The sequence below is a fragment of the Aythya fuligula genome, chromosome 10, assembly GCF_009819795.1.
Source record: "Aythya fuligula isolate bAytFul2 chromosome 10, bAytFul2.pri, whole genome shotgun sequence".
Taxonomy (NCBI): Eukaryota; Metazoa; Chordata; class Aves; order Anseriformes; family Anatidae; genus Aythya; species Aythya fuligula.
In genome coordinates this window covers 7,615,607-7,638,557 of record NC_045568.1, presented here as the reverse complement: position 1 = coordinate 7,638,557, position 22,951 = coordinate 7,615,607, and the positions used below count along the sequence as shown (strand labels likewise).

Below are 22,951 nucleotides of genomic sequence, written 5' to 3'. Positions count from 1 at the left end.
AAATTAAATTCCTGATAAATGGACAAGTAGTAAATGAGAAATCATGTGGTTATGTGATGCTTGAACATGGCAGGAGTTGTTGCTGCCGCTTAAATGGAGCGCTTTGTCCCCTCCCTCACTTGCTGCATCTCTCACGCAAGCCCTGGCTGTAATGTATGAGTATTGAAACAGGCTGGGGAACTGCTTTAGCTGGAAGTTCACCTAACCAAAAATGTTTGTTGACAACTGGGCTAGATTGTTTTATCTGTCTCATCACGTTCTCACATCCAAGTTAATGCCAGCAAACTAAGGAGGCAATGGGAATGACCTGCTGGGAACAAGAGGGAATTTGGGAAGTGTTTGTAACCAGCAGTGTGGACTTCTGCTGTGTTACATTGACTGTGAAGTGATAGCTTCATTGGCAGTTGAAGAAAGGATGTGACCATGTGTCACAAAAAAAAAAAAAAAAAAAAAAAAGGAAAGAAAAAAAAAAGAAAACAATTGATGAAATTCAAACCTTTAGTTTTGTTTGATCATTATTTTTGCCATGCGAGCAGACCACCAGAGACATTTTCCCATGCAAAGCCGACTGCTGCTCTTGCTTTTTAGTGTTGAATTTGTAAATAGCATGAGAACTCTTGCCAGGTATTACAAAAAGCAAGTATGTTGTTATCTATATTAGCCAACTAATATAACATTGTAGGAAGGGGGAAGGTAACTTATACATCAAAATAATACTGTTGCTAAGCATGGAAATGGAAATACCCAGCGTGCGTGTATATACCTTCAGACAGATGTGACCTCTGAAGTCTAGAAATTGAAGTTGAAAAAAAAAAAATTAAGAAAAAAATGAAAAGAATCAATAGCAGTGTATTCTGAGAGGTGAAAGATGATTCATAAGTACCCCCTTGCAGATCCCTCATGCTGCTGATTTGGAAATAAGAGGCATGTTGTGTCTGAGCTGGCATTCAAAACACAATTTAACTTTGACAGAGATAAGTAACACATAGCACAGAAAGAAACTGTCTTCTTCAGCCCAACATAATTGTTCTATTTATGTCTCCTTTGAAAAGTGTCATTTTAAACAGAGCTCCCAGGTAAAAGGCATATGTTTGCTTCATGTTCTCTTAAATGTATGCGATTTTATCTAAAAAAAAACACTATTAAAACTCCTGTTATTTTTACCCTTTTTTCCTGATAACAAAAGAAGCATTTACTGTACCTGAGAATAAAAGGAGACAAGATGATTGAATACGTGGTGATGTGGGGCTTGACAAATAGGTGAATGATGTTCTCCTGCTGCAGTTTGCTGTAAATCAGGAAGCAGAACCTAAGAAAGAAAAAGACGTTGAACTTTTTTTTTTTTTTTTGTTTTTTTTTTTTGCTTTAGCAGTATGGCTGAGAAAAGGCATTGAAGAGGGTCTTGGTTTATTTCTTCTCATACCACATCTAATCTATTATGCAGTTATCTGCCTCAAATGGATAAGATTATGTTAAAAATTGTCTTATCAGAGATGTAAAATAATGGAAAAATAAGAATTCTGAGTTCGGTTTTCATAAAAATTCTCAAAATCCTTCTTTCCCTTTCAAACCAATGAGTAGGCCTTAATGTTACGTGACCACAGGTATAGTTGGATTTACCTGTTTCTGAATTGAGAACTCTTCACCTGCCAATGTGAGCTTCCTTGAGAAGCTAGGATGTGTTGTACAAGCAGTTTGTCATACCAGAACCTGTGTGGGTTTTTTCCTGCTTCCTCCATCATAGAGACAAACCTAGAAAACTTAGTTCCAAAAAGCCAAATATTGTCCTTAGGCTCATGATGAAAACATTGAGGGCAGATTGCCATTTGAAAATGAATACAATGAAGCCTGGAATAACGCACCAGCATGCCTCAGTTTATCCACTGCCTGGTTTATGTTCATGAGTAAGACTTTTAGAAAGCTTTGGTGTAGCTGAAGCTTTGTATTTAGCTGGGAGATGAGTGTTGGACAGTTGGGCTTAGAGCAGCAAATAAATGGAGTAATATGGCCAGGACTTTCAGGGTAGGAAGAGAACAATTGCATATATTTTTCTTTCCTCTCTGCCACTTCCCCACAAGTATTTGGAAACAGTTACACTCTTCGAGATGTGAGAAATCTGTAGTACTCAAGATACGAGGAAGCCCTGTTGAGGGTTTCAGTATACTGATGTGTTTGTGGGCCCTACTGGCTAGCGAATGGGTGAATTACGGTCTCCCACACATCACATACAGGTGGCATCTCAGTGGTTGTCAGAACAGTTTAAATATTGGTGGCTGGAAATATCAAGGAGCTCTCAACAGGAGCAGCCAGGGTGGGAAGAGCAAAGGAGCAGATTGTGGACAGAATGGAGTATTTGTCACTCATCAGCACACAGGTGGGGATGTGAACCTGGTGTGCAGGTGACAGTGATCAGAAAAACCGGGCTTTGCTTTTTTTTTCAGGGAGAAATGGGTACTTCTGAACTGGGAGAGGAACTCTAGAGAGAAAGGAATGTCTGGCAGGCAAAATAGAGAGCACTTAGGGATGAGAAGACTGGAGGATAGAAGACAAGGAGGTGGGAGTTGCAAAGGCCTGGGAATAAATGTGAAAGCAATTCCCTAAAATCTGCAATGCAAATAAAACCTTCTACTTGTGTTGGCAATATTTCTGAGCAGCATAATGGATGACATCTGTGATAGCAGCACAATTACTGTTATTCTTTTGCCATTCTAAATAGTCCCTTACTTGCTACTCAGCCCTTCGGAGTCCTCTCGGTTAGTTAGGAATGACTTCAGCTAATAGCGATCGTTCTGTGCTGTGTTTCTGCACACTTTTTGAAGCCTCCATTATAAGGTTGGCTTTATGTCTGGAAGGGTTAAAAAGCATCAGACCATTGTGTTTTGCTTTTTGTTTTTGTTGTGGTGGTGTTTGTTTTGTTTTGTTAGTTTTTTTTTTTTTTTTTTTTTTTCCCACCTGTGTACTTTCTGTGAATGTGTGCTTGTTATGCATTGGTAGGAGATGCAATCTCTCTTTAGGGGCTATAAAGTTGAATGGGTCTTGGACAGATATATACAAGAGGAATTTGGGAATACTTTTACATACTATTTCTTACAGCTTTGATTTTTTTAATGTCAAGAAACTCTGTCGTATGCTTGTGGTCATAACTGCTTTTTCTCGCAGTCCACTCCCAAGTCTGTTAAGGGCAGCACCAAGAAGGAGGGATCGAAAAGGAAGATCAACATGAGTGGTTACATCTTATTTAGCAGTGAGATGAGAGCTGTGATTAAAGCTCAGCACCCAGACTATTCCTTTGGAGAGCTCAGCAGGCTTGTAGGAACTGAATGGAGAAACTTGGAAGCAACAAAGAAAGCAGAATATGAAGGTAAATAAAAACTAAAATGCTAAACTCTCTTTTTACACTTTTTCTCGTTGAACACGTTCGATGTTATGACTCAGATGACCAGTTTTATAAAAGGAAGTAGTTGTGTTTGTGTTCTGGACGAGCCTTAAAGAGGAGTTCATATTGAGAGCTGACTGAAGAGGAGCAAAGAGCATGTTTAAGTTATGTAGTGTACAACTGATAATTGAAATATCCTTGCCACAAATAATCAAATGAACAAAGACAAAAGAAATGGGGAAGAATTAGAAGTAAAAGGGCTTGAAGCCCTAGTGCTGGAAGGCAGCTGGAAAAATGGCTTGTAAAAGTTTCTGTATAGGAGGACATGGAGGGGGCAGCAAGAAAGGGAACTTTTGGACAAGAAGCTCTTCAGAGCTGTATTACCAGGTAAGAAAGTGTATAATAGAGCAGAAAACAAGTTTCTCAGTTAACTGTACTGAGAGTCTGAAAGAGCTTTGGTATAATAAAATCAGGGATACAGACTGTTATACTGTAAATGTGACCTGTTGTTCAGTCTCAGTATTAACTGTTGTAACTGATGTTGAGAGATTTCATATCCTGAATTAAGCCAAGAAACACTTCATAGGGATGAAGTACTTTCAAAAGACCTTTCTCTCTCTCTCTCTCTCTCTCTCTCTCTCTCTCTCTCTTTCTCTTTCTTTCTCTCTCTCTTTCTCTCTCTCGTTTTCCTACTGATACTGTTTGTTGTTTCAGCTTTATTTGACCAAAAATCAAAATGCAGATGATCCTTAACAGCAGGCCCTATCCAAGCAAAAAGAGTAGCTTGACATCCAGAGTTACTGTTTCAGTCAATAATGTCTCAACATTTTCAATATAAAGCCCAGTTTTTAAGCAACTGTTACAATTTTATTGGATAGGAAAGTTTCAACCCCTTAGAAAGGTATTGTCCAGTTAAGTTATAATGTTACTTTTTAAAAGCGAGGGTGATAACTTTTTTGCATGCTCAAAGTGGTAGAGGCTGCTCTGATACCTCAAACTGGAGGTTTGCCTTGTGCTTTACACCCTCAGCCTCCTCAGTCCTTTGTGAACTTGCAGTAGTACCTCTGCAGTTCTGGAGGGTTGAGCACCATCACGTGTGAGTCGTCTTTGCAAATGTGAAGGGAAATGGTAATGCTCTTTTGTTGTGAAAGTATCATGGCCTGCCTTTTTTCCTGTTGTAGTTTGCTATTACACCAGCGTAGGTGCATGTGGCATCTTTTATTGACAGGCAAGCTCGAGCAGTAGGACAGCTAGCTGTCATCCCTTGAGCATTGTGATGCTCACACTTCCACTGTAACCTAACAGTAGCAACAGTGTCTGTCCCCTGTGTTAACGATATTCTGAGTGCTTCCATTTTAACCCTCCCTAGCCTTAAAATTTTCAAGGCTTTTGAGTCTTGGACTGCAGTTTTTCCAGCTTGGTGTTTGCCCAGGACTAGGCTTTTATTTGTTTTGGAGGGGTCGCGATGGGGTTACAAAGCATCCAAACTGTTTACTCATTACCATGCTTGAAAGGAGAGAAACTCCACTCCTTCCCCTGTGACAAGTCAAAATTCGTGTGCTCTCTAGTGTGGACACTGCACCAGGGATACCAGGGAACTGGCATGGTTTGACACTTGAATGGAGAAGTGCCTTTCCGTGTTTTGGTAATAAAGCAGTCTGCATTTTTGATTCCTTTTGACCCACTGAAAATTTCATTTGTCATATGTGCAGGTTAGTAGCTGGGTTTTAGCAGTAGTTAATCAAAGAACAGGCTGTGTTGAAAATGCCTCGTGGCTAAGTGCACTGTGGAAACTCCTTAAAATAAAGTTATGTGTGGGGTTTGAGGCAAAGGCCTGTCCTAAGGTAAAGCTTTTTGTTCAAAGCACGATCTCTTTCCTGTCTCTTGAGATGTGTTGGAAATGGCTTTTGAATGATCTCGAGTCCTAGCTTAAATGATTTGGGGTTAGGTGCAATGAGTATTAAGGTGAGTGTTCAAGGCTGAGCTTTCAGACACCCCCTTCGGTTCCCTCTGGCAGTGTTGTTCCATCTGTTAGTGAATGAGTGGCAGCCACTGCGTGGACAGACAAGGTAACGCTCAAGTGTTGTCCTACATCAGGTTCTTCTTCAAGTCTGAAGTCTGATAAAACTGAATGCTTAACAGTAACCTCTCATTCACCAGGGTACCTCCAGAACTTTTGCTTTTGGCTTTTGTCTGACTTTTTTTTTTTTTTTTTTTTTTTTTTTTTTTTTTAACTGGCCAGCAGTAGGTGAGAATCAGAACAACTACTTCATCTTTTCCCTAAACGCTTACTCTGGTCTTAAGATGATTATCTCCTTTTTCTACTTCAGGATCTATCTTTAAACGTCTCATGTATTTTGTGCAGATGAGTTGCCTGTAGTAAATTTAGGAGTTTCTGTGTGTCGTCATCTCTTCCTGAAATGACAGGAGCAAAAAGGAGGGAAATGCCTGTGAAATAAAACTGGTCTTTCAGTGTGTGGATGCTGTGCTAGATGCTGCACAAGCGGGTCCTACAGAAGACTAATGCGTGATATGTTTGCAGTCATATACTGGAAAAAGTGTCTAACGTTGGCAGGATGCATTCATAACTCGATCTCCTTGATGAACTTCTTAGCCTTGTTTGACAGAGGACCTTGATTGCTGTTTTAGTGGCAGTTTTCATCTTCCACCAGCTGCAAGAAAACTTCTAGTCCTGCATTCACTGTTGTTAAAATTTGCTGGAGATGTATGCTGCATTCGTTTATCCTTTGTTGTTCCTCATTGCGTCAGTAAGAGATGATGTTCAGAGTGAACAAATCAGCAACTTGCATGCCCTAAAAGCATCTTCAGTGGGCATTCGGTATACCTTCTTTTTTTGTTTGCTTGTTTTTGTTCTTTTTTTGTTTGTTTTGTTTGCTTGTTTTCTTTTTGGGGGTGGGGATGGGTTTTTTGTTTGTTTGTTTTTTCTTCTTCCCATGACCCTTTGTCCTTCTCTTAATATAAAATTGTCCTCTGGTCAGATTCCCCTGCAGTAGATCTTTTGTTCTTGCAGTCACAGTGAGAAACTTGATTGAGATAATGACCAGATTCATCGTACAAAGGACACACATGACCTCCAGTGAGCAGCACAATGTGAGTTAGACATCTTCAGCAAAAAAAAAAAAAAAAATAGCTCAGAGGGGACCAAAATGGGGAAAACAACAGAAAGAGGCAAAAGAAAAATATTTTTGCTTCATCAAACTGCTGCTTGTTATGTTCCAAACACTAAGGACCTATCTACACTAGGGAAAAACTTTGCAAGTGCTTCCCAACTTTGCCACCGCTTTTCGGCTGCATCAGTAATAAAAAACGATAAACTAACCCCAAAAATGAAACAACAAGAAAAGAAGTGGGGAGCCCAGGAAGAAACGGGCCACCACTGGCACTGCTGCCTGCTATTTGCATCTTGCTTTAGGGCATGTATGAGAGACAGGGTGCTCAAAATTCCTGTCTGTGGGAGAGCTGCTGGCCTTGGCTGGGACTGGTTTAGCTGAGCCAGTGGTGTCAAAGAGGGAATGTTTTGCCATGTTCTCCTAGTGCGGACTGAGCCTAGTGCTGGACTGCTGCTTCATGTTGGTAACACTGGTGTTATTATCCAATTTGTTCTTTGACTTTTCAAATTTTTATTTTATTATGATTATTTTTTATTATTATTTTATTTTTTTAGAAAAAGATAAAACTTTGTGGACTATTTTTCATGCAAGGTTCTCTAAAAGTCTTAGCTGCAGCCACATGAAATCAAATCATATGCTGTATACAAAGATTCATCTGTTCTACTTTATATTTGACTAAACTATGCCAGTGTTTGACTAGTCCTTTTTAATGAACAGATAATATTTTGAAATTCTGGGTTACAAAACAGAACTGAAAATCTAAAATACTTTTACAGAGCGGGCAGCTAAAGTTGCTGAGCAGCAGGAGAGAGAGCGAGCAGCACAGCAGCAGAATCCCTCCCCCCGGGCAGGCACTCCTGTCGGGGCTCTTATGGGGGTGGTGCCGCCACCAACACCAATGGGGATGCTCAATCAGCAGTTGACACCCGTTGCAGGTAAAACGTAGGAGCTATGACCATTTTTTCCTCATCCACTATATCAACCCCCCTTCATAACTCTGAACACTCTCTTGGGTCACTTTGTTCTTGCGGAAGAAAAGGCTCAAGCTCTTCAGTCTTTCTTCATGGTGACTATACGTAGCCTCAGCAGTGGGCTGGCGGTCCCACGTTACGTGCTCCACTAGTGAGTAGCCTGTTGAAAGCGCAGAGAAAGGCTTCTCCTCGGACAGTAGGCCTGTTCTGTTGGTGTGCAGTCGTGTTTATTCGCTCTGCTTTGCCAAGGTCACGTTTAGCCCTGCTGCGGCAGGAGGGGAGGGAGCTGAATGCTCTTGTAGTGCATGCGGCACCAGTGGACATGGTAAAGCAGGAGGCAAATGATGTTTTTTTTTAATTGTCAGGGAGGTGAGAGGCAAACAGAAATCCAAACCAGGCTTTAAATCCAAGCACAAGAATTGGTAGTTGGATATAAGTGTTGTACTCGAGGTTCTAGTGTCATTGCAAATACAAGTACAAAATCCCAACGTTACTGCTTTTATCAGGTGATTTTCAGACCAGTTTAGAGAACTCTTCCACGTGGTCCCTGTTGCTGGGTGCTGTGGTCATTGCCAGTCACAGTCCGACTTGAGTTCGTAGGTAGTGTGCTCAGAAGTATCTCCAGATCAGATCTGAAGAGTCTTTTATGGAAATCAGCCTTACATCTGTGAGAGAACAAATTAGGTCTGATCTGATAGTTTGTTCTCCTTCCCCCATTTCTGGTTAGCAATAGCTGGGTAGCTTCAGTCAAGGTCAAAATAGTGCTGAGTAGGTAAAAATGAGTATTTGGAGGTTTGGTGTTTTTATTTTTTTGTTTAGTTTTGACTTTGTTTTGTTTGTTTTAAATTTCCCTTATGGCATTCCAATTATTCCATTTACTCTTTTGTCATTTTTCTTTTTCTATGTCTTGCCGGCTGTGGCCATACTTACAGCTGCCAGCCTGAAATGTTTTTCATTATGGTCTCTAAAACATTTTTTCAGAAAATAGGTTGCATGGATGTTTAGACAGAAGGCACATTCCTTGTTTAGTTCATGGTCTCCAGATTACAAAGCATTTGTTTACACTGAATTGCGTATTTCTTTTAGTTGTTCCTTTGTTTATTTTTTAAACTTTGTTCCTTGAACACCTTGTAGATATTTTTTGTCCTGCAGTGATGATTTTTCTGAACTGTTTGCAGTTGGTGTGTGTGTGCACATCTTTGTGCGTATATTTCCAAAAAAAATATCTCCAGCACTAGTCTTCTTTGTGAATAATCTACTTCAATCCAGAATGCATAGCAATGTCATCACTTTGTGGTTGTTGGTTGTTTTTTCTTGATTTGGTTCTTGTTTTTTGGTATTGTGTCGCTTTTCCTTTTTTTTTTTTTTGGGGGGTAGGTATTGATAGGCAGTAGTACTTTTATTAACACTTTCTTGAAAGCTTTCCAGCAGCTGGGCTTTCTGCAAACCACACGTATTACCTTCCTTCCTGTGGCAGCCTCCTCAAAAGCATACCTCTGTTCAAGACCATCATCTTATAGCTCACCCTGTTAGGTCTCTTTACTCTGTCATTGTGAAATGCTTCATTAAGTGGATGATCAAGTGGTTCTTTAGCAACTCTTGCTGTTTTTTTTTTTCCCATTTTGAACAATGTAGTCTTCCTTCTTTTGGTTTCCACGTCTTACTTGGAAGTACCTTACTCTGTTGAGACTTCTTTTACATCCTCCTCCATCTTTAAGTCATTGAAAGCATTCAGTTGCTTTTCTCTGTTTCAGAGAACTTCTTCATCACTTGTTTATGACCCACAGGTACAAGAAAACTGGATATCCTTTTGAGATATATTTTCACTTAGTGCACAGTGCTGTAGTTGCTTTTAAATTCAGGTGTTACAAAAGCTTATTTAAACTTATATCATTGTAGTAAAAAAAAAAAAAAAAAAGTGGAGGGGGGAGAGAGAGTAAGTTGAAGGAATAAATCACAGCTGTGGGAGCTGAAAATAGTTTGCCCAAGTTTACTAATTTAAAATCAAAATGGTAAGTCATGTATGGGGTATGAAAGCAGGTGCACTTAAAAGCTTGTGATGAGCTACAAGAACTGATTCTCATGGACACCTGTCCCCAGTGTTGTTATTCTAGTCATCTGTTACGTATTTTGTTTGGAAATATAGAAATGAGCTTTTGTGATTGACAAGGGTGGGCTTGTTTTCTTCGAGGTTTGTTTTTGCTTTATGGTGTTTTTTTTTTTTTTGTTTGTTTGTTTGTTTTTTCTTCAAAAGCTTCAGAATTGTTTGTAAGTGAACTGAAGATGTGGTTGCTGCTTGGAGTGCAGTGGAAGTACCAGGCAGTAGCTACAGCGAAAGCCTGTTATTCTAGGGATAGTTCTGTTGTTTTCCTCTTTTACTTCTCCCATTAGGAACACAGATTTCATTGTGTTGATATAGAGGTACAGATAATTTCTAGATATTTGAAATAGGTACCAAAGAGCTACTTAGTAAGTGCTGATCTAGGTGTCCTGCATATTCAGAAGAAAACGAAAACTTCTAAGAAGTTCAGTTCTTTGTTCAATGTAAAGCTTTGGAATTTCAATTTCCTCACCTTTGGAATTTCAGGCTCCTCGCCTTTGCAACTCTCCAGAGCAGGTGACAAATTCAGCTTGTGTGTTGGAGCTGCTTAAGGTGTTTCGATCCTGAGCTCACAACAGCTTTGATGAGAAAATGTTCAGGCAGAGCTGACATTGAGTTTCTGGCCAGTTTTAATTCAGAAATCTCAGTTCTGAAAGTTTCTTTTATGAGTTACTCAGAGTGTGGCAAAGATTCAGTAAGTGTTTTATTGGAAAAGGTTACAGAAACCCCAGAATTTTACATTTCTAAACTTACCTTTTATCTCACAACCTGCTTCTGTCCCCTGTCATCTTTCCATTGTCTTTCCAACACCCTTCCTTGGTTCTCTGACAACACAGTCACTAAAAGCATAGAAAATAAGCAAGAAAACAAGCAGGTTTAGTTCTAGGGCATACTACTGTGCAGATACTTTGCGTAAGTTTGCTTAACAGACAGCAACATATGTGAGTCCAAGCCAAAACAAACTGTCCTCTTCTGCCATGTGCAGAAAACTAAGATTTTGAGCATCACAGTATCATCTTGGTTGCATCTTTGTTTTCCCTATTAAGACACTTTGTAAACGTTGAGAATTAAATTCAGTGAGCGACCAGATGTGCTCCTTGTAGACCCTTTTACTGCAGTCAGATGTGGAGAGCGTTAAGTCACTGCAGCCCAGCAAGCATATTGAGTGCTGTCAGGTTTAAAGTTTTAGTTATTTCTTAAATTCATACTGAAGATGGCTTAATAAAAACCATACATGCCACTACCTTTAGTTTTAAGTATGTGAATGTTCTAGGTCTTCTACAAGTTAATTTTGCATATGCACTGTGTAAAGATGTATAGATGTTTACTTTTTCCAGTCAAGTTTGGTCTCCAGGGCAGCCCACAAAGTAGGGCTGCTGGTGAAGCTTGCGTAGTTAGCATTGTGTTCGTAATCTGTATGCAGATGGCAGAGCTTTAAGCTGTGTTAAAATTGCTTGCGTTAGTAACATTTAATTGCGGCTGAATTTACTCCTTGTGTTAACACGTCTCAGTATTCAGCATTTACTGCCCCATGAGAAACATACAGATACGCTAAATACTAATTCATCAAAAGTGTAGCATTTCATATTTATAACTTTATTTTTATTTTTGTTCATTTTTGCAAGATACTAATTGTAGTATCGTCTTGCTGTACTAAAGGTGCTTTTTTTTTTTGTTGTGGATAGTGCATGTCTTACTGTGTAGATCATATTGCATGTTATTGATGCATGTTTGAAATTTGTTGTGTCCTTCAAGGCATGATAAGTGGCTATCCACCGGTGCTGCCACCTTTGCAGGGCCCAGTTGATGGCATTGTTAGCATGGGCAGCATGCAGCCACTTCACCCAGGGGTGCCCCCACCCCACCAACTTCCGCCAGGTATGCCAGGCATCCCAGGCATCCCACCACCCGGTAAGAATGTCATCCTCATTCGCTCCTTGTTTCATTTTCATGTACTTGCCGTTTAACCAGTTGTTACAGAAATTACCTGCAGCTTGTTTTGGTCATAGTGTAATTGTTTGATTGTGTCTGAACGTGGCAGGTTTGTAGCCACAGCGTGCACAGCGTACTGCTGAGTGTATGCGGTGCATGCAGAGCATTTACGTTGGCACAGCACACGTCCAGTAAGCAAGCAGCAAAAAGGTTACTGGCGAAATGTGATGCTGCTCCAGCAGTGGTTCTGCTCCAGTTAAAAAAAAAAAACTACAACAACAACAACAAAAACACCAACACCACCAACAAAAAGAGACAACGGCACGAGCTTATCAGAAGTCTGAAAGATTGAAATCGGCCAGTTCATATTCTTATTCCATTTGAACAGCATCCTTCCACTCCCTCCATTATTCAAGTGAAATCAATAACTTTCAAATTAAATTTGAAATGAAATTTATTGCTCTCATTCCTTACTGAACTCTTTTTCAGTGTAGGGGGGAGAAATGTTCACCTGCCCTCTCATCCTGTTTTCTGTGGATTTTTTTCAGTTTTTACCCCTGCTAACTCGTGGCTGTTTAAAAGACACGCATTCTATACATTCAGCTGTTCGAACAAGCTGTGGACGAAAGCGTTTTCATTTCTCTCTCCTACCCCATTTGCAACTGCGTTTATCAGAAGCTCTGTTGGGACTTTATGTAAATTGTTGTGGTGATTTGTTGTTGTTTGCTTGCTTGCCTTTTTTGTTTTTTTTAAATCCATCAGTGTTAGGCGTGCAGTTTGCATCATTGCTGATGTGTAAGATTCACCATAATGTCATGTAGAGTGAGTAGGAAAACAGCAGCGTGAGCTTGCCTCCAACTCAGCAGGACAGTGACATTGAAGCACACAACAGCAGCATACAAATGTTTGGGAGGTGAATCCAGGACAATGCATTTCTTTGAAGAATGTTTCCAACTGGAGAAACGGGCTGTGTGTACGAAGTACTAAACTAAGAGAACTTGACTAAGGAAAAAAAACAAAACCACAAAATAATGCCCAGGAGTGGAGGACCACACGTGAAGTGGTGCTAAATCGGGCTGGGTGGGCTAAGGGTCAATGAAGCCCTAACACTGGGAAGGGGAGGGTGCCCTCCTCCAAACCTGTCTGCTTTGTACCAAAAAAAATCTGTGCTGTGTCCCACAACTTGCCTCATCAGTGTTTTTCCCAACTTCTGACCTGCTGTTAGTACAGATGCATTTAAAATGGAGGCTGTAATCAAACGGAAAACTGATTAGATACATGCTTTAGTGTGCCAAACGCAGTGACACATCTTCTGATCACTGGTACGGAAATCTGCATGCAAATTAAACCCTTGTGAAGACCATAATTATTGTGCAGCTTTTCAAATGAATGACCGTAAAATGGCATGAAGAGAAAGAAAAGCAGCAACATACCTAACTGTTTTTCTTTTTTTTTTCCCTTTTTTATTGTTGTTGTTTGATTTATTTTTGTTTGGTTGTAGTTTTTGTTTTGGGGTTTTTCTTTTTTCTTATTTTTTTTTTGACCAAAGCATCTGTATAGAAAATAGCAGGAACTGCATGCATGACTCATTCAGATTTGTATGTGGGTGGTATCTGCTATATTCTGTGCCCCTTCACATAGTTAGGAAAAAATCAAAACTAACAGGATTTTTTTTCCTCCAAATGTTGTTTCATATATATAGGACTATTTAAGCTTAACCTGCAAGTGGTGTTTTATGTTAGTGAGATATTACAGAATTTTTGCAATGTCTTGGCTTTCTTCCTACTATGAATGTGTTTTATAAAATTGAACACAAGGAAATTTACTAAAGGAAAACTGCTTTTCCTTTTTTATTGTTCTTTTTTGTTTGCTTGTTTTTAAGGATTCCAGGAAGTTTCTGTTCAGCCAAAGGTGCACATTATAAACTAAAGGATGTAGTTGGGCAATCACTAAGTAACATGGAAAAAAAAACTAATTTTGCATTTCTTTAGTTAAATGAATTCAAGGGACCACATACTAATGTTGGGTAGTTGTTGTTTCTTTTTTTTTTTTCTTCATTCAGAAATTTCTAAAGTTTTTTTTTTTTTTTTTTTTTTAATTGGGGGAGAGTGGGATATTTAAATGTTTTTAAAATAGCTTTAAGCAATGATATCGAAATATACATTTGATTATAGAAGACCAAATAGGTATTTCTCACTGCTCTGAAATAAGACTGATTGTTTTATATTTTGGAATATAGGTGTTATAGGCCAAAATGTGTCCCCCATGGTAGGCACTCCAGCACCCGGAGCAAGTCCGTTTGGACAGCAGGTGAGTCATTTTCGCATTATTTATGAAGCTCTAAGGCTTTGAATTTAGCATTTAAATGGGATCTCAGTTAAGACATGTAATGAATGCACATAGCCTTTCCCAGGGAGAACATAAATTCCAAACATACACTTACGTATTTAGAACCAGTTAATATCTTACACTCAGAATATATGTTTGTATTTCTTGGTTGATTTTTTTATTATACTAATTAGGTTCTGCCTAGTGGGATAAGCCCTGCAGTATAAGCAACCCCATGTTTTTCTTTCTGTTTTTCTTTCTTCTAAACTAATACAAGTAATTTTAACACACTGTTAAACTGATGATAATTTCAGTTTTGCATGCTTTGTTGATGCAGCGGGGCTGCTTTTGCACTTTCTCAGCTGTTTCTCAGCTAAGTGGGTAAAAGCTGTTTTGCTTGCTCCCAGATTTCACAAACCAACAAAGCAGATGCTTGTTGGCAGTTCAGAACCTGGGGGTTTGATATCAGTGATGATCAGATGTTCCTTCTCAATGTGGTACAGATGAATACAGATGAAATGTTTAGCACACTTGAAATTGTATTGAGTAAACATTTGCATTATAAAAAGAAACGTGATTTTGACCAGGGGGTATAAAGAAACTCAGAAGTTGAGTACAGTATGTGTGCCATGACACTGAGTTATTCCAGACCATAGCTCGTCTCTGTTAAGAGTTCTGAGAACTGCTGGTTAATCACAGCAGTTGGGGTTCTTCTCTGTGTCAGGGATTTCTGTGTGACTGTGATGTTAGCCTGACTGCAATTAGTTTGTGTTTTTTTTTTTTTTTTTTTGGTGGTAGCATCCTTATCTTCCAGGGATCAGGGTGGATTTGTATTAGATGTTGTAGAGGTACCTAAAGCAAGATAAAAACCCTACACCTTGCACATCACAGTTTTGTGGTCAAGTGTGAGAGAACATGAAATAAAAAGGAAGAAAAATAGCAGTTAAGGGTAATATGATAGAGAATTGGTGGAAGTAATGAGGCATGTTTGCTGTTAAATATGGTCTGCTCATACATCCTTTATCTGTGCATCTCAGTCACCGCCCCAGGTAACTGTGGCCAAAGTGGGTTGTCTTCCAGTGAAATTTTCTTTGTGCCTTCAGTTATAACCAAAACTATCTCTCCGTTGCTTTGTTGTTGCAGATAGGAATCCTTGGCCCGCCAGGACAGCAGGCACCCCCTCCGTATCCGGGCCAGAGCCCAGCAAGTCAGCCGGTCATGCAGCAGCCCTCAACTCCCATGTTTGTCTCCCCTCCACCAAAGACACAGAGGCTTCTTCATTCTGAAGCCTATCTGAAATACATCGAGGGGCTTAGTGCTGAATCAAATAGCATCAGCAAGTGGGACCAGACCCTTGCAGGTAAGGCTTTTGTATGGAAACATCCCACTGTGTGTCAGAAACACTTTGGTAATGGTTTGGCTTTTATGGACAATGCTAAATTAATCTGCTGCTTGCTTAATAAAATGTACACGTGCAAGTAATTGTTAAACTGACAGACTGTAACTATATGTTATTAGTAGGCTAATTCCACTGATGCTGTATAAATCTAATTACCAGTTGTATGGGTTCAAATACTAGGGGTAAAAGAAATACTGTGGAGTTACATTCTCCTTCTTTCCTGAAAAATTGTGGTGAATATCAAATTTATCAAAGTCAGTAGATAATTGGGCTGTTTCTTAACCTTTCAGCACGACGGCGAGATATCCACTTATCAAAAGAACAAGAGAGCCGTCTCCCGTCACACTGGTTGAAAAGTAAAGGGGCTCACACCACCATGGCCGATGCGTTATGGCGTCTTCGAGACCTGATGCTACGAGACACCCTCAATATCCGTCAGGCATACAATATAGAAAATGTTTAGTTGCATTCTTGCTTCTTTCTTTGATACCGGCATATAAGGAGTTTTGTGGAACAATAGCTGTTTTAGTTACTGGGTGGGGAGAGATAACCAACAATAATTTGTATTGCATTTTACTGTACATTGCAAGACCATTTTTATATAAGGACACTTTTAATAAGCATATTTCACTTTTTGTTATATTAAGTTGATTAATTTTGTTATATTGATAATTATATCAATATTGATATATCAACATATCAATATTGATATATTGATTAATTTTGTTATATTAAGTTGTGTTTGTTATATTAAGTTGATCAAATACACGGATTTTTGCATATGTTTCCTTTGTTTGAAAGGCGGTTTCATAATTGGTTAACTGTAGTCAAGGATTCATCTTTCTTATACTTTATTGGTGAGAATCTGATGCCATTGTTTTTATATAAAAGAAGAAAAATAGAAAACAAAGTATTTACAGATTGGTACAATGGAATGTGAAGTTAGTCATAGTTTACATCCTAGAGGAATGTGTGTACCTGTGCTTGTGTGTGCTAGCCGCTTCTGGCAGAAATCTCACTTGGATGTGAACAGGGAAGATCTCTTTGAAAGAAGCTAAAGGTAAGGCGTGCATTGATGCTAGAGCAAAATCACATTTCAAGTCAGTATCGAGGCAGCTGAGTGGGCCACAGCGATCGTGGAAGTGCTAGTGCGGACAGAGCAAGGCTGTCTTGACTGCTAGTGTTGTCCAATCTTGTCCAGTTACTTAATTGTGTAGCCAAGGCCATTGTGATCCTAAATCGGTAACAGCATACCTATGCTGGGCATGCCCGTGGGAGGTGAAACTCATCTGCCATGACCTGTTCTGGGGGTTCTGTGATGCCCTAAGGCTGAGCAGAGGAGGCAAAGCTGCTTCCCCCTGCAATTCAGTCTGCAGGCGAGAGGCCAGAACTTTGAACCAGTTCAGGACTTGGAAGGTAAGTTCGAGGAGAGGCTGAGTTCTTTTGTTAGTGGAGTAACTTTTAAATTCACACACATTCTGTTAACGATTGGGCATTATGAGACGTTTTTCTGTGTGTATTGATTCACGTTAATGAAAGTTTTGCAATGCAAAATTTGAAATTGGACACACAAATGTAATTTTATAATAGTGCTGTATGCATAACTTCACCATACCTAGTACATCAGAGAAACGGATTACCCGCATTGCAGCCTTCGGAAGGTTTTTGAGTTAGTTTTTTAGCAAAGTAAGGTGTGTATAGACTCCTCTTGCCAAATTTCAGGGTTGTGACTGCCTTCTGCTAAAGACTTAACTGTCCTTGTAACTAACCAACCTTTTGGACTGCAAAGCTATTTGCTTAAAAGTAAATGCTTTCACGTACTTGATTGTAGAAAAAGAATAATCTTGGGTTGCATTAAGTAAGTGGGAAGGTAAGGTGATACTAATTTGAAAGAAATTGTTGGCAGGAGCATGGTTACTGCAACTCAGTCCAAAAGAATAACTTTTTTCTTTTTTTCTTCTGAGAGAGTGGAAAATAGATTAATCTAGGACCGGTATTTTCATAAACCAGTTGAAGGTAACTAATAATTATTTGTTCTCTTCCTCAGTCCCCTTCCATGAGAAAATTTACTGTTTCTGTAAAAAAAAAAAAAAAAAAAAAAAAGTTGATGTTGGTGACTTTTTTTTCAGCGTATGTTTTCAGACCTGGTTAATCCATGCTTGGCTTTTCATTAGACCTTGTACTCCTGAAGGTTAAGCTGATAACCAGGTGTGTAACATGTATGTACCATCACTTTGTTTACCTGAGTCTTTTTAATTTGAATAAAAATAGTTTGCAAAGTGTTTTGGATTAAACAGGTTTGAGTGTCCCATCAAGACTTTTGTTAGGATTTTATTTCAAGTAATTCTGGCAGTTGCTGATCCAGATCTTATGGAGTCCTTGGTATGTGCACGGGTGTACGTGGGTAAAGAATCGTTTTTATATTGTCCTGTGTGTTGCAAGGCATGTCTGGTAGGTGACAAGAACAGTGAAGTTGGAGGGAAAAAAAAGCCAGAAGAAGGATGAACGAACTGTAGTAAGCTTTGAAAAAATACATGGTGGACTGGGAACCAGCTGAGTAGAGGTGGTAAGATTCAGTCAGTTCCAGTTGCCTCCACTGTAGTTGCTTTGAAAATAAACAGCAAGCCTTATTTTCATGCTGGAAGCTAACCTGGCTCAGGACTGTCTTTCATGTAGCTGGATAATGAAGGAAATTTAAAAAATAATGTGGAAAAAGCATCTTTTACCCAGTAAAATTACAAAACAAGATGGAAATCTTCTTTAATAACACCAACAGCAAGAAAAATTAAGTGATAGTGACCTCATGTATCTTGAGGTGCCTCTGACATATGATTCACAAAGAGCTATTTAAGCAACCAGAACAGATACCGTTATATTTAATTAACACGCATTAATGTCTTGGACTCAGGGCACAAACACAGCCTCTCATGCAGGCTACGAGGTTTACAGAACTTCAACCCTTCTAAAACCTGATGGTGCAGTTGCACCGAGATGAATTCTAATCATTGCTCACGTTGTATTTGCTCAAATTGAGATGCTGAAGATCGTCTGTAGATACAGGTAGCCCTCTATTGGCAGCAAGGGCACTAAATTGGAGCAGTATTTCAAAATGCTCGAGTACTTCTAACATCAAGAAACGGGACCTGCTTCATTGGCACGTGAAATATTCTGATCAATAACCTTTGTATTCTTTTTGCTTGCTGCATTTACCAGCAAGTCTAATTTGACTTGTCCCACAAACAAACCAAGCCAGAAACCCAGGTACTGCGGTGCACAAGGATCTGGTGGTCCTGGGTGAAGAGCTTCCCAGTCTGGCATTCCTTGGAGAAACTCCTCCAGCAATCCAGTACAGAAGTCTAGCCCCACAGCTTAACTTCCAGTAAAGGAGACAGCAGGAGAAATGTGAAAACAATTGGAGGCGAAACCCCCTGGGTTATGCAGCAGCACCAGTGCGTGGTTGGGCTTGGCTCTGGGTAAGCTCAGGGTGCTCTGCAGCCTGGGACAAAAAACGGAGATGGGTGGTCATGAGGTCTGCAACCTCCTGCACTCCACAGGGAGTGCCCAAATTCATTTTCTATTCGATGATTTAGGGAGGACTATCAATAATCCTCATGCTTTGTGCCAAGCACAAGCACCCAATGAGGATTTAAGGAACCTCCTCAGGAAGTCACAGAACGTGAGGGATCGGAAGGGACCTTGAAAGATCACCCAGTCCAATCCCTCTGGCAGAGCAGGGACACCCAGATCAGATCCCACAGGAACGCGTCCAGAAGGGTTTTGAACGTCTCCAGAGAAAGAGACTCCTCAGCCCCCAGGCAGCCTGAGGGCCGATGAGCAGCTCCGTGGTTTCCCCCAGGTCGCTCGGTCAGCGTGAGCCTGTCCCTTCTCTAGTGCAGGGGCTGTGGGCAGCATTGCTTAGGCCTAAGTATTGGGGTCTGTTTGCACGTGACTGCTTTCAGCTGCTTTACCGCATTGAATTTTTCCATGCTTGACATCTAACTTGGCCGGACTTGCATAATCTGGAGAGCCTGCAGCACAAACGCTTTGCTTGTTCTCAAAATCTTTCTGTGGCGGCTGTGAAGGGAACACCCGAGGCTGCCGTTTGTAGATGTTGACCTGACACCAAGTGAACTCCCTGCGGACTGAAGAGACGTGCTCAACTCCAGAACTGGCAGGGGCTCAGCAGTACTTAAACTGAAAGCTGTGTTCCTGGCTGCTCCTGCAGCATCTAACAGAAACATCGCTGTTTCCAGTGCTGGTCTGAGCTATGAAGGGTTGAAGAGTGAGTGTAGATTCAAACTGAGCCTAAATCCCTGCATCTGCCTGCTACAGGAACGGGCTGGGACCAGGGTGCTCCAGCTACTCCGTTTCCAGTGTTAGAGATGGGCAAAACTGGAGAGGGCAGGAGGATTGGTGCTAGCAAGCATTGTGGACTCGGGAATGCAGTTCCAGAGCTCTAAATGTCAAGCTTCATCTCCTGTCATCGCAGATCTGTTGCCTCGTGGCTGAAATGGTGTGATGCCAACTCAGAGGAGGGTTTTACTCCCGCAGTGGTCACAAAGATCAGTGACACCAAACTCCCTGACACCAAGCTCCTTGTAACTGACTGGCAGTCCTGCCTTGCTTTTTAAGCTTAACTGGAGACACCTTAAGCTAAGTTCCAAACGTGCCTGGTGCTCTCGGCTGCAAATAGGAAACAGTGCCACGAAATAAGAAAGAGCTCTGACATGAAAAACAAGCCTGGATTCGCTGAGGTCAGTGAAACACTCCTGCTATTATAGGAGTGCTATGGGAAGCCACAGGGAGAAGCGTTCACACCAGGCTGAGGGCTGAGAAGAAACTAGGGCACAAGGCTTCTTAAAACAACAAGGATATGGAAACCCAAGAAGCAGCAGGAGAGAGCTCCAAAAGGCTCTAAGAGCACAGGCAGATGGAGCTAAAGCACAACAATTTTCAAAATGCGGTTTTCTGTGAGCGTTTCACTGTATGTGGTGCTACTGTCAGGATTTGTGGCAGTGGAATGATCGATGACTGCAAAAACAATCTTGTGCGTGTCTGTGTGGACGTGGGCTCTACCTCAGAACCAAAGCCAAAAGTGAGGTTATTACTTCTCAAATAGATGTGTGTCCTCTGCTGTCCACTCGGAGCATGGAGGGCATAACCACATCTCCAGTTCTCTGCCAGTTCTTTTTTTGCGTGAAAACTCAGGCAGCCCTAGTTCTCCAGGTCAAGTCCCTGGAAAGCACAGCACAAAGCTGGGGGGTACCTTCTACTTGCAAGTTGAGTTATTTACTGTAAGATCATGTAAACAGTCATTGTCTCTTATGTCAATTGAAAACTTGCTCCCGTGGAAAAAGGCTACCAGGAGTTAGCATGAGAATGTGTTTAAATATATGAGCTCCCTTGGGGATTTTGTTTTTAGGCTGGTGCTTTGATGTTAAGAATTGGCCTCCTGGGGACCTGTCAGCATATACACAAATCATCAGAAATAAAAGCAATTGCGTTAATAAATGTAATTATCATACCAGAGTCCCATTAATGCCTAGGCACTGACATACTCCACACTCATGAGGTCTAGTTTGGTTTTATAGGAAATAAAAGAAAACTGAAAAAGCAGCCCTAGAATGCTGTTAGCTCTCCTCTCCTTCTTTGGGAGGCACACCTCCTGCAACAAGAAGTCAGGTGCTATAGTTGCTGTTGCACATTGCTCCAAACCTGTGCCTGCTAACAGGTAAAGCAGATTTTTCTTCCCCTCAGCCCTTGCCTCTCTCCATTGTTAGTCACCACCCCAGGTAGTGCACAAATACCCAGCGGAGCCTAAATGCACACATGACTTTCCAAAGAGTGGGGGCAGAGTAAGTAAGCACCAAGCTCTACATCTGTCTTATTTTCTCTATTTAAAGTTTCACTACATTGGAAAGAAAAATCAGACATGAGAGAGGCTTCCATCAGTACAAAGCAAACTAATTAAAAATGAATGTATGCAATATGTAACTCAGTTCTCTCCCGGTGGTGCTGTCACAACAACGGCATTTCATCACGCAAAGAACAGCTGTAGCCAGACTGTTTATTCAGTTTAGTTTATTTAAAAGTGTTGAAAAAGAAACCATTAAATAGGTGGCAAAGGTCTAAACACAATGAACTTCTCTCTGCTGTATTCAGTTTAGACACAAAGCACTCATGGTAAGAAGCAGATGTAGAATAATCTGCCATAACCATCTGAGAGCATACCTCAGAAACTTGCTCAGTTCATGTTGCAGAGACAAAATTTTGCCCCTACCAGCACCATGGCAGCAATGCTTCTTTGATACAACTGAAGCTGTCAGGATGTTCCCCTTGAACCCTTCCAGCTAAAATTCACTTTTCTCCATCCTTGCCTTGTACTGTCTTTCAGATCGTTTCCTGCGGTAAACATCATCTGTGGCAAAACAAAAAAAAGATTTTATTAGCATTATCCAAGAGCAAGATGTTATTAAATGTATGAATCCTGTCACCTCAAACTTTTTAATCCAATCTCCTCTTACAGACATTGACAGGCAACTGGAGACAACATGAATCCTTATTACAACTTAAAAATAGCTCATTTCCCTCCCATCCAGGCTAAAGTTCTTCCCCTCAGTCTTGATTAAATGTTTTTATAGGAAAACTAAGTTTCCAGAGCAATACAGTCATTTTTCTACTTTCTCATGAGGATAATTAAAACCACAAATGCCTAAACTAGCTGAAGCTAAAAGGAAATTAAACTACAGGGACAAATTCCAATGCCTGAGGGCTCAGCATTGCCTCAGTATTGTAGCTATTTCTAAAAACAGAAGTATCTACTTGTGTTGATGATCTTCCTAGCTGTTCTGCCTGCCTTCCCCACACTGATCACCCCTAAATATCCATCGCCAAATAAAAACTCACTGACATAAAAAGGTTACCGCTCTTGTATGGTGTTAAGTTGCATGGGTTACGGAGCAGCATTATTACTGCATTATGAAATTGTTTAGGCACAGCATTTTTTTCAGAGAAAAAAGCCCGGGGCTTGGGCTGACGTGTAACAACCACCACACAAGCGATGTGCTCTGGTTTCCTACCTGCCTTTACTGTGACACAGGTGTGCCTCAGAAGGGTCAGGAGGGAAAACCTGAGCACACCCGAGCCTTCGGGAGCAGTTTGGGCTGCAGTGAGCTCCTCTCCCCGTTTCAACTCCTACAGCCCCTGAGGCGCCTGCCCCCACCTCACAGCCCTCGGGGGCTGAGGCGCCCCCGCGGGCGGAGCACGCAGCACTCACAGAAGGTCTCCTTGCCGACGCGGACGTGGATCATGAACCACTCCATGGCTCCCCCGAGGAGGAAGAAGAAGGGCAGGAAGCGGTAGGCGCCGAAGCGCTGCCTGCCGGGCACCCGCCGCAGGAGGCGCCTCAGGCGGCCGCTCACCAACATGGCTGCGGGGACATGACAGGAATGGGCGGGAGGGGAGGGGGGCGGCCATGAAGCCCCCGGCCCCGGCCCGCAGCCAATCAGCGCGGCCGGCGCCTCGCGCCCCCTCCCACCCGCTCACCTCCAAGCGCGGGCCCTGCGAGCCGCCGGGCTGTACCACGTGACGCGCAGGGCGGGGCGCTCCTGGGCTCCTCCGCGCCTGAGGCGGGGCGGGCGAGGCCACGCCCCCTCTCGCGGCGCGGCGGTGATTGGCTGCCCGGGGCCGGGCCGGCACGCGCGGCGGGGCCGG

The 22,951-nt window shown here is 41.4% G+C and overlaps 2 protein-coding genes across 14 annotated transcripts in view; one reads left to right on the top strand and one right to left on the bottom strand.

Moving 5' to 3' along the window:
* Positions 1–17,553, top strand: part of PBRM1 (polybromo 1) — a 61,677-nt gene extending 44,124 nt beyond the window's left edge. For 8 of the 13 annotated variants that reach the window (XM_032193840.1, XM_032193839.1, XM_032193838.1 and 5 more), the window contains 5 exons: positions 3,160–3,361; positions 11,335–11,490; positions 13,751–13,821; positions 14,983–15,199; positions 15,529–17,553. In XM_032193840.1, coding sequence (XP_032049731.1) covers positions 3,160–3,361; positions 11,335–11,490; positions 13,751–13,821; positions 14,983–15,199; positions 15,529–15,701 — 819 coding nt within the window. In that variant the 3' untranslated portion in view covers positions 15,702–17,553. Of the gene's footprint in view, positions 1–3,159; positions 3,362–7,283; positions 7,443–11,334; positions 11,491–13,750; positions 13,822–14,982; positions 15,200–15,528 lie in introns of all 13 variants that reach the window. The other 5 variants (XM_032193849.1, XM_032193848.1, XM_032193845.1 and 2 more) reach the window with 2 other exon arrangements.
* A 3,749-nt stretch (positions 17,554–21,302) lies between these two features.
* SMIM4 (small integral membrane protein 4) lies at positions 21,303–22,834 on the bottom strand. The gene is made up of 3 exons (XM_032194132.1): positions 22,784–22,834; positions 22,515–22,667; positions 21,303–21,656 (listed from the first exon to the last, which is right to left on the bottom strand). The coding sequence occupies exons 2-3, from the start codon at positions 22,663–22,665 to the stop codon at positions 21,589–21,591; spliced, it is 219 nt and encodes a 72-aa protein (XP_032050023.1). The 5' UTR covers positions 22,666–22,667; positions 22,784–22,834; the 3' UTR covers positions 21,303–21,588.
* Between the last annotated feature and the right edge of the window lie 117 nt (positions 22,835–22,951).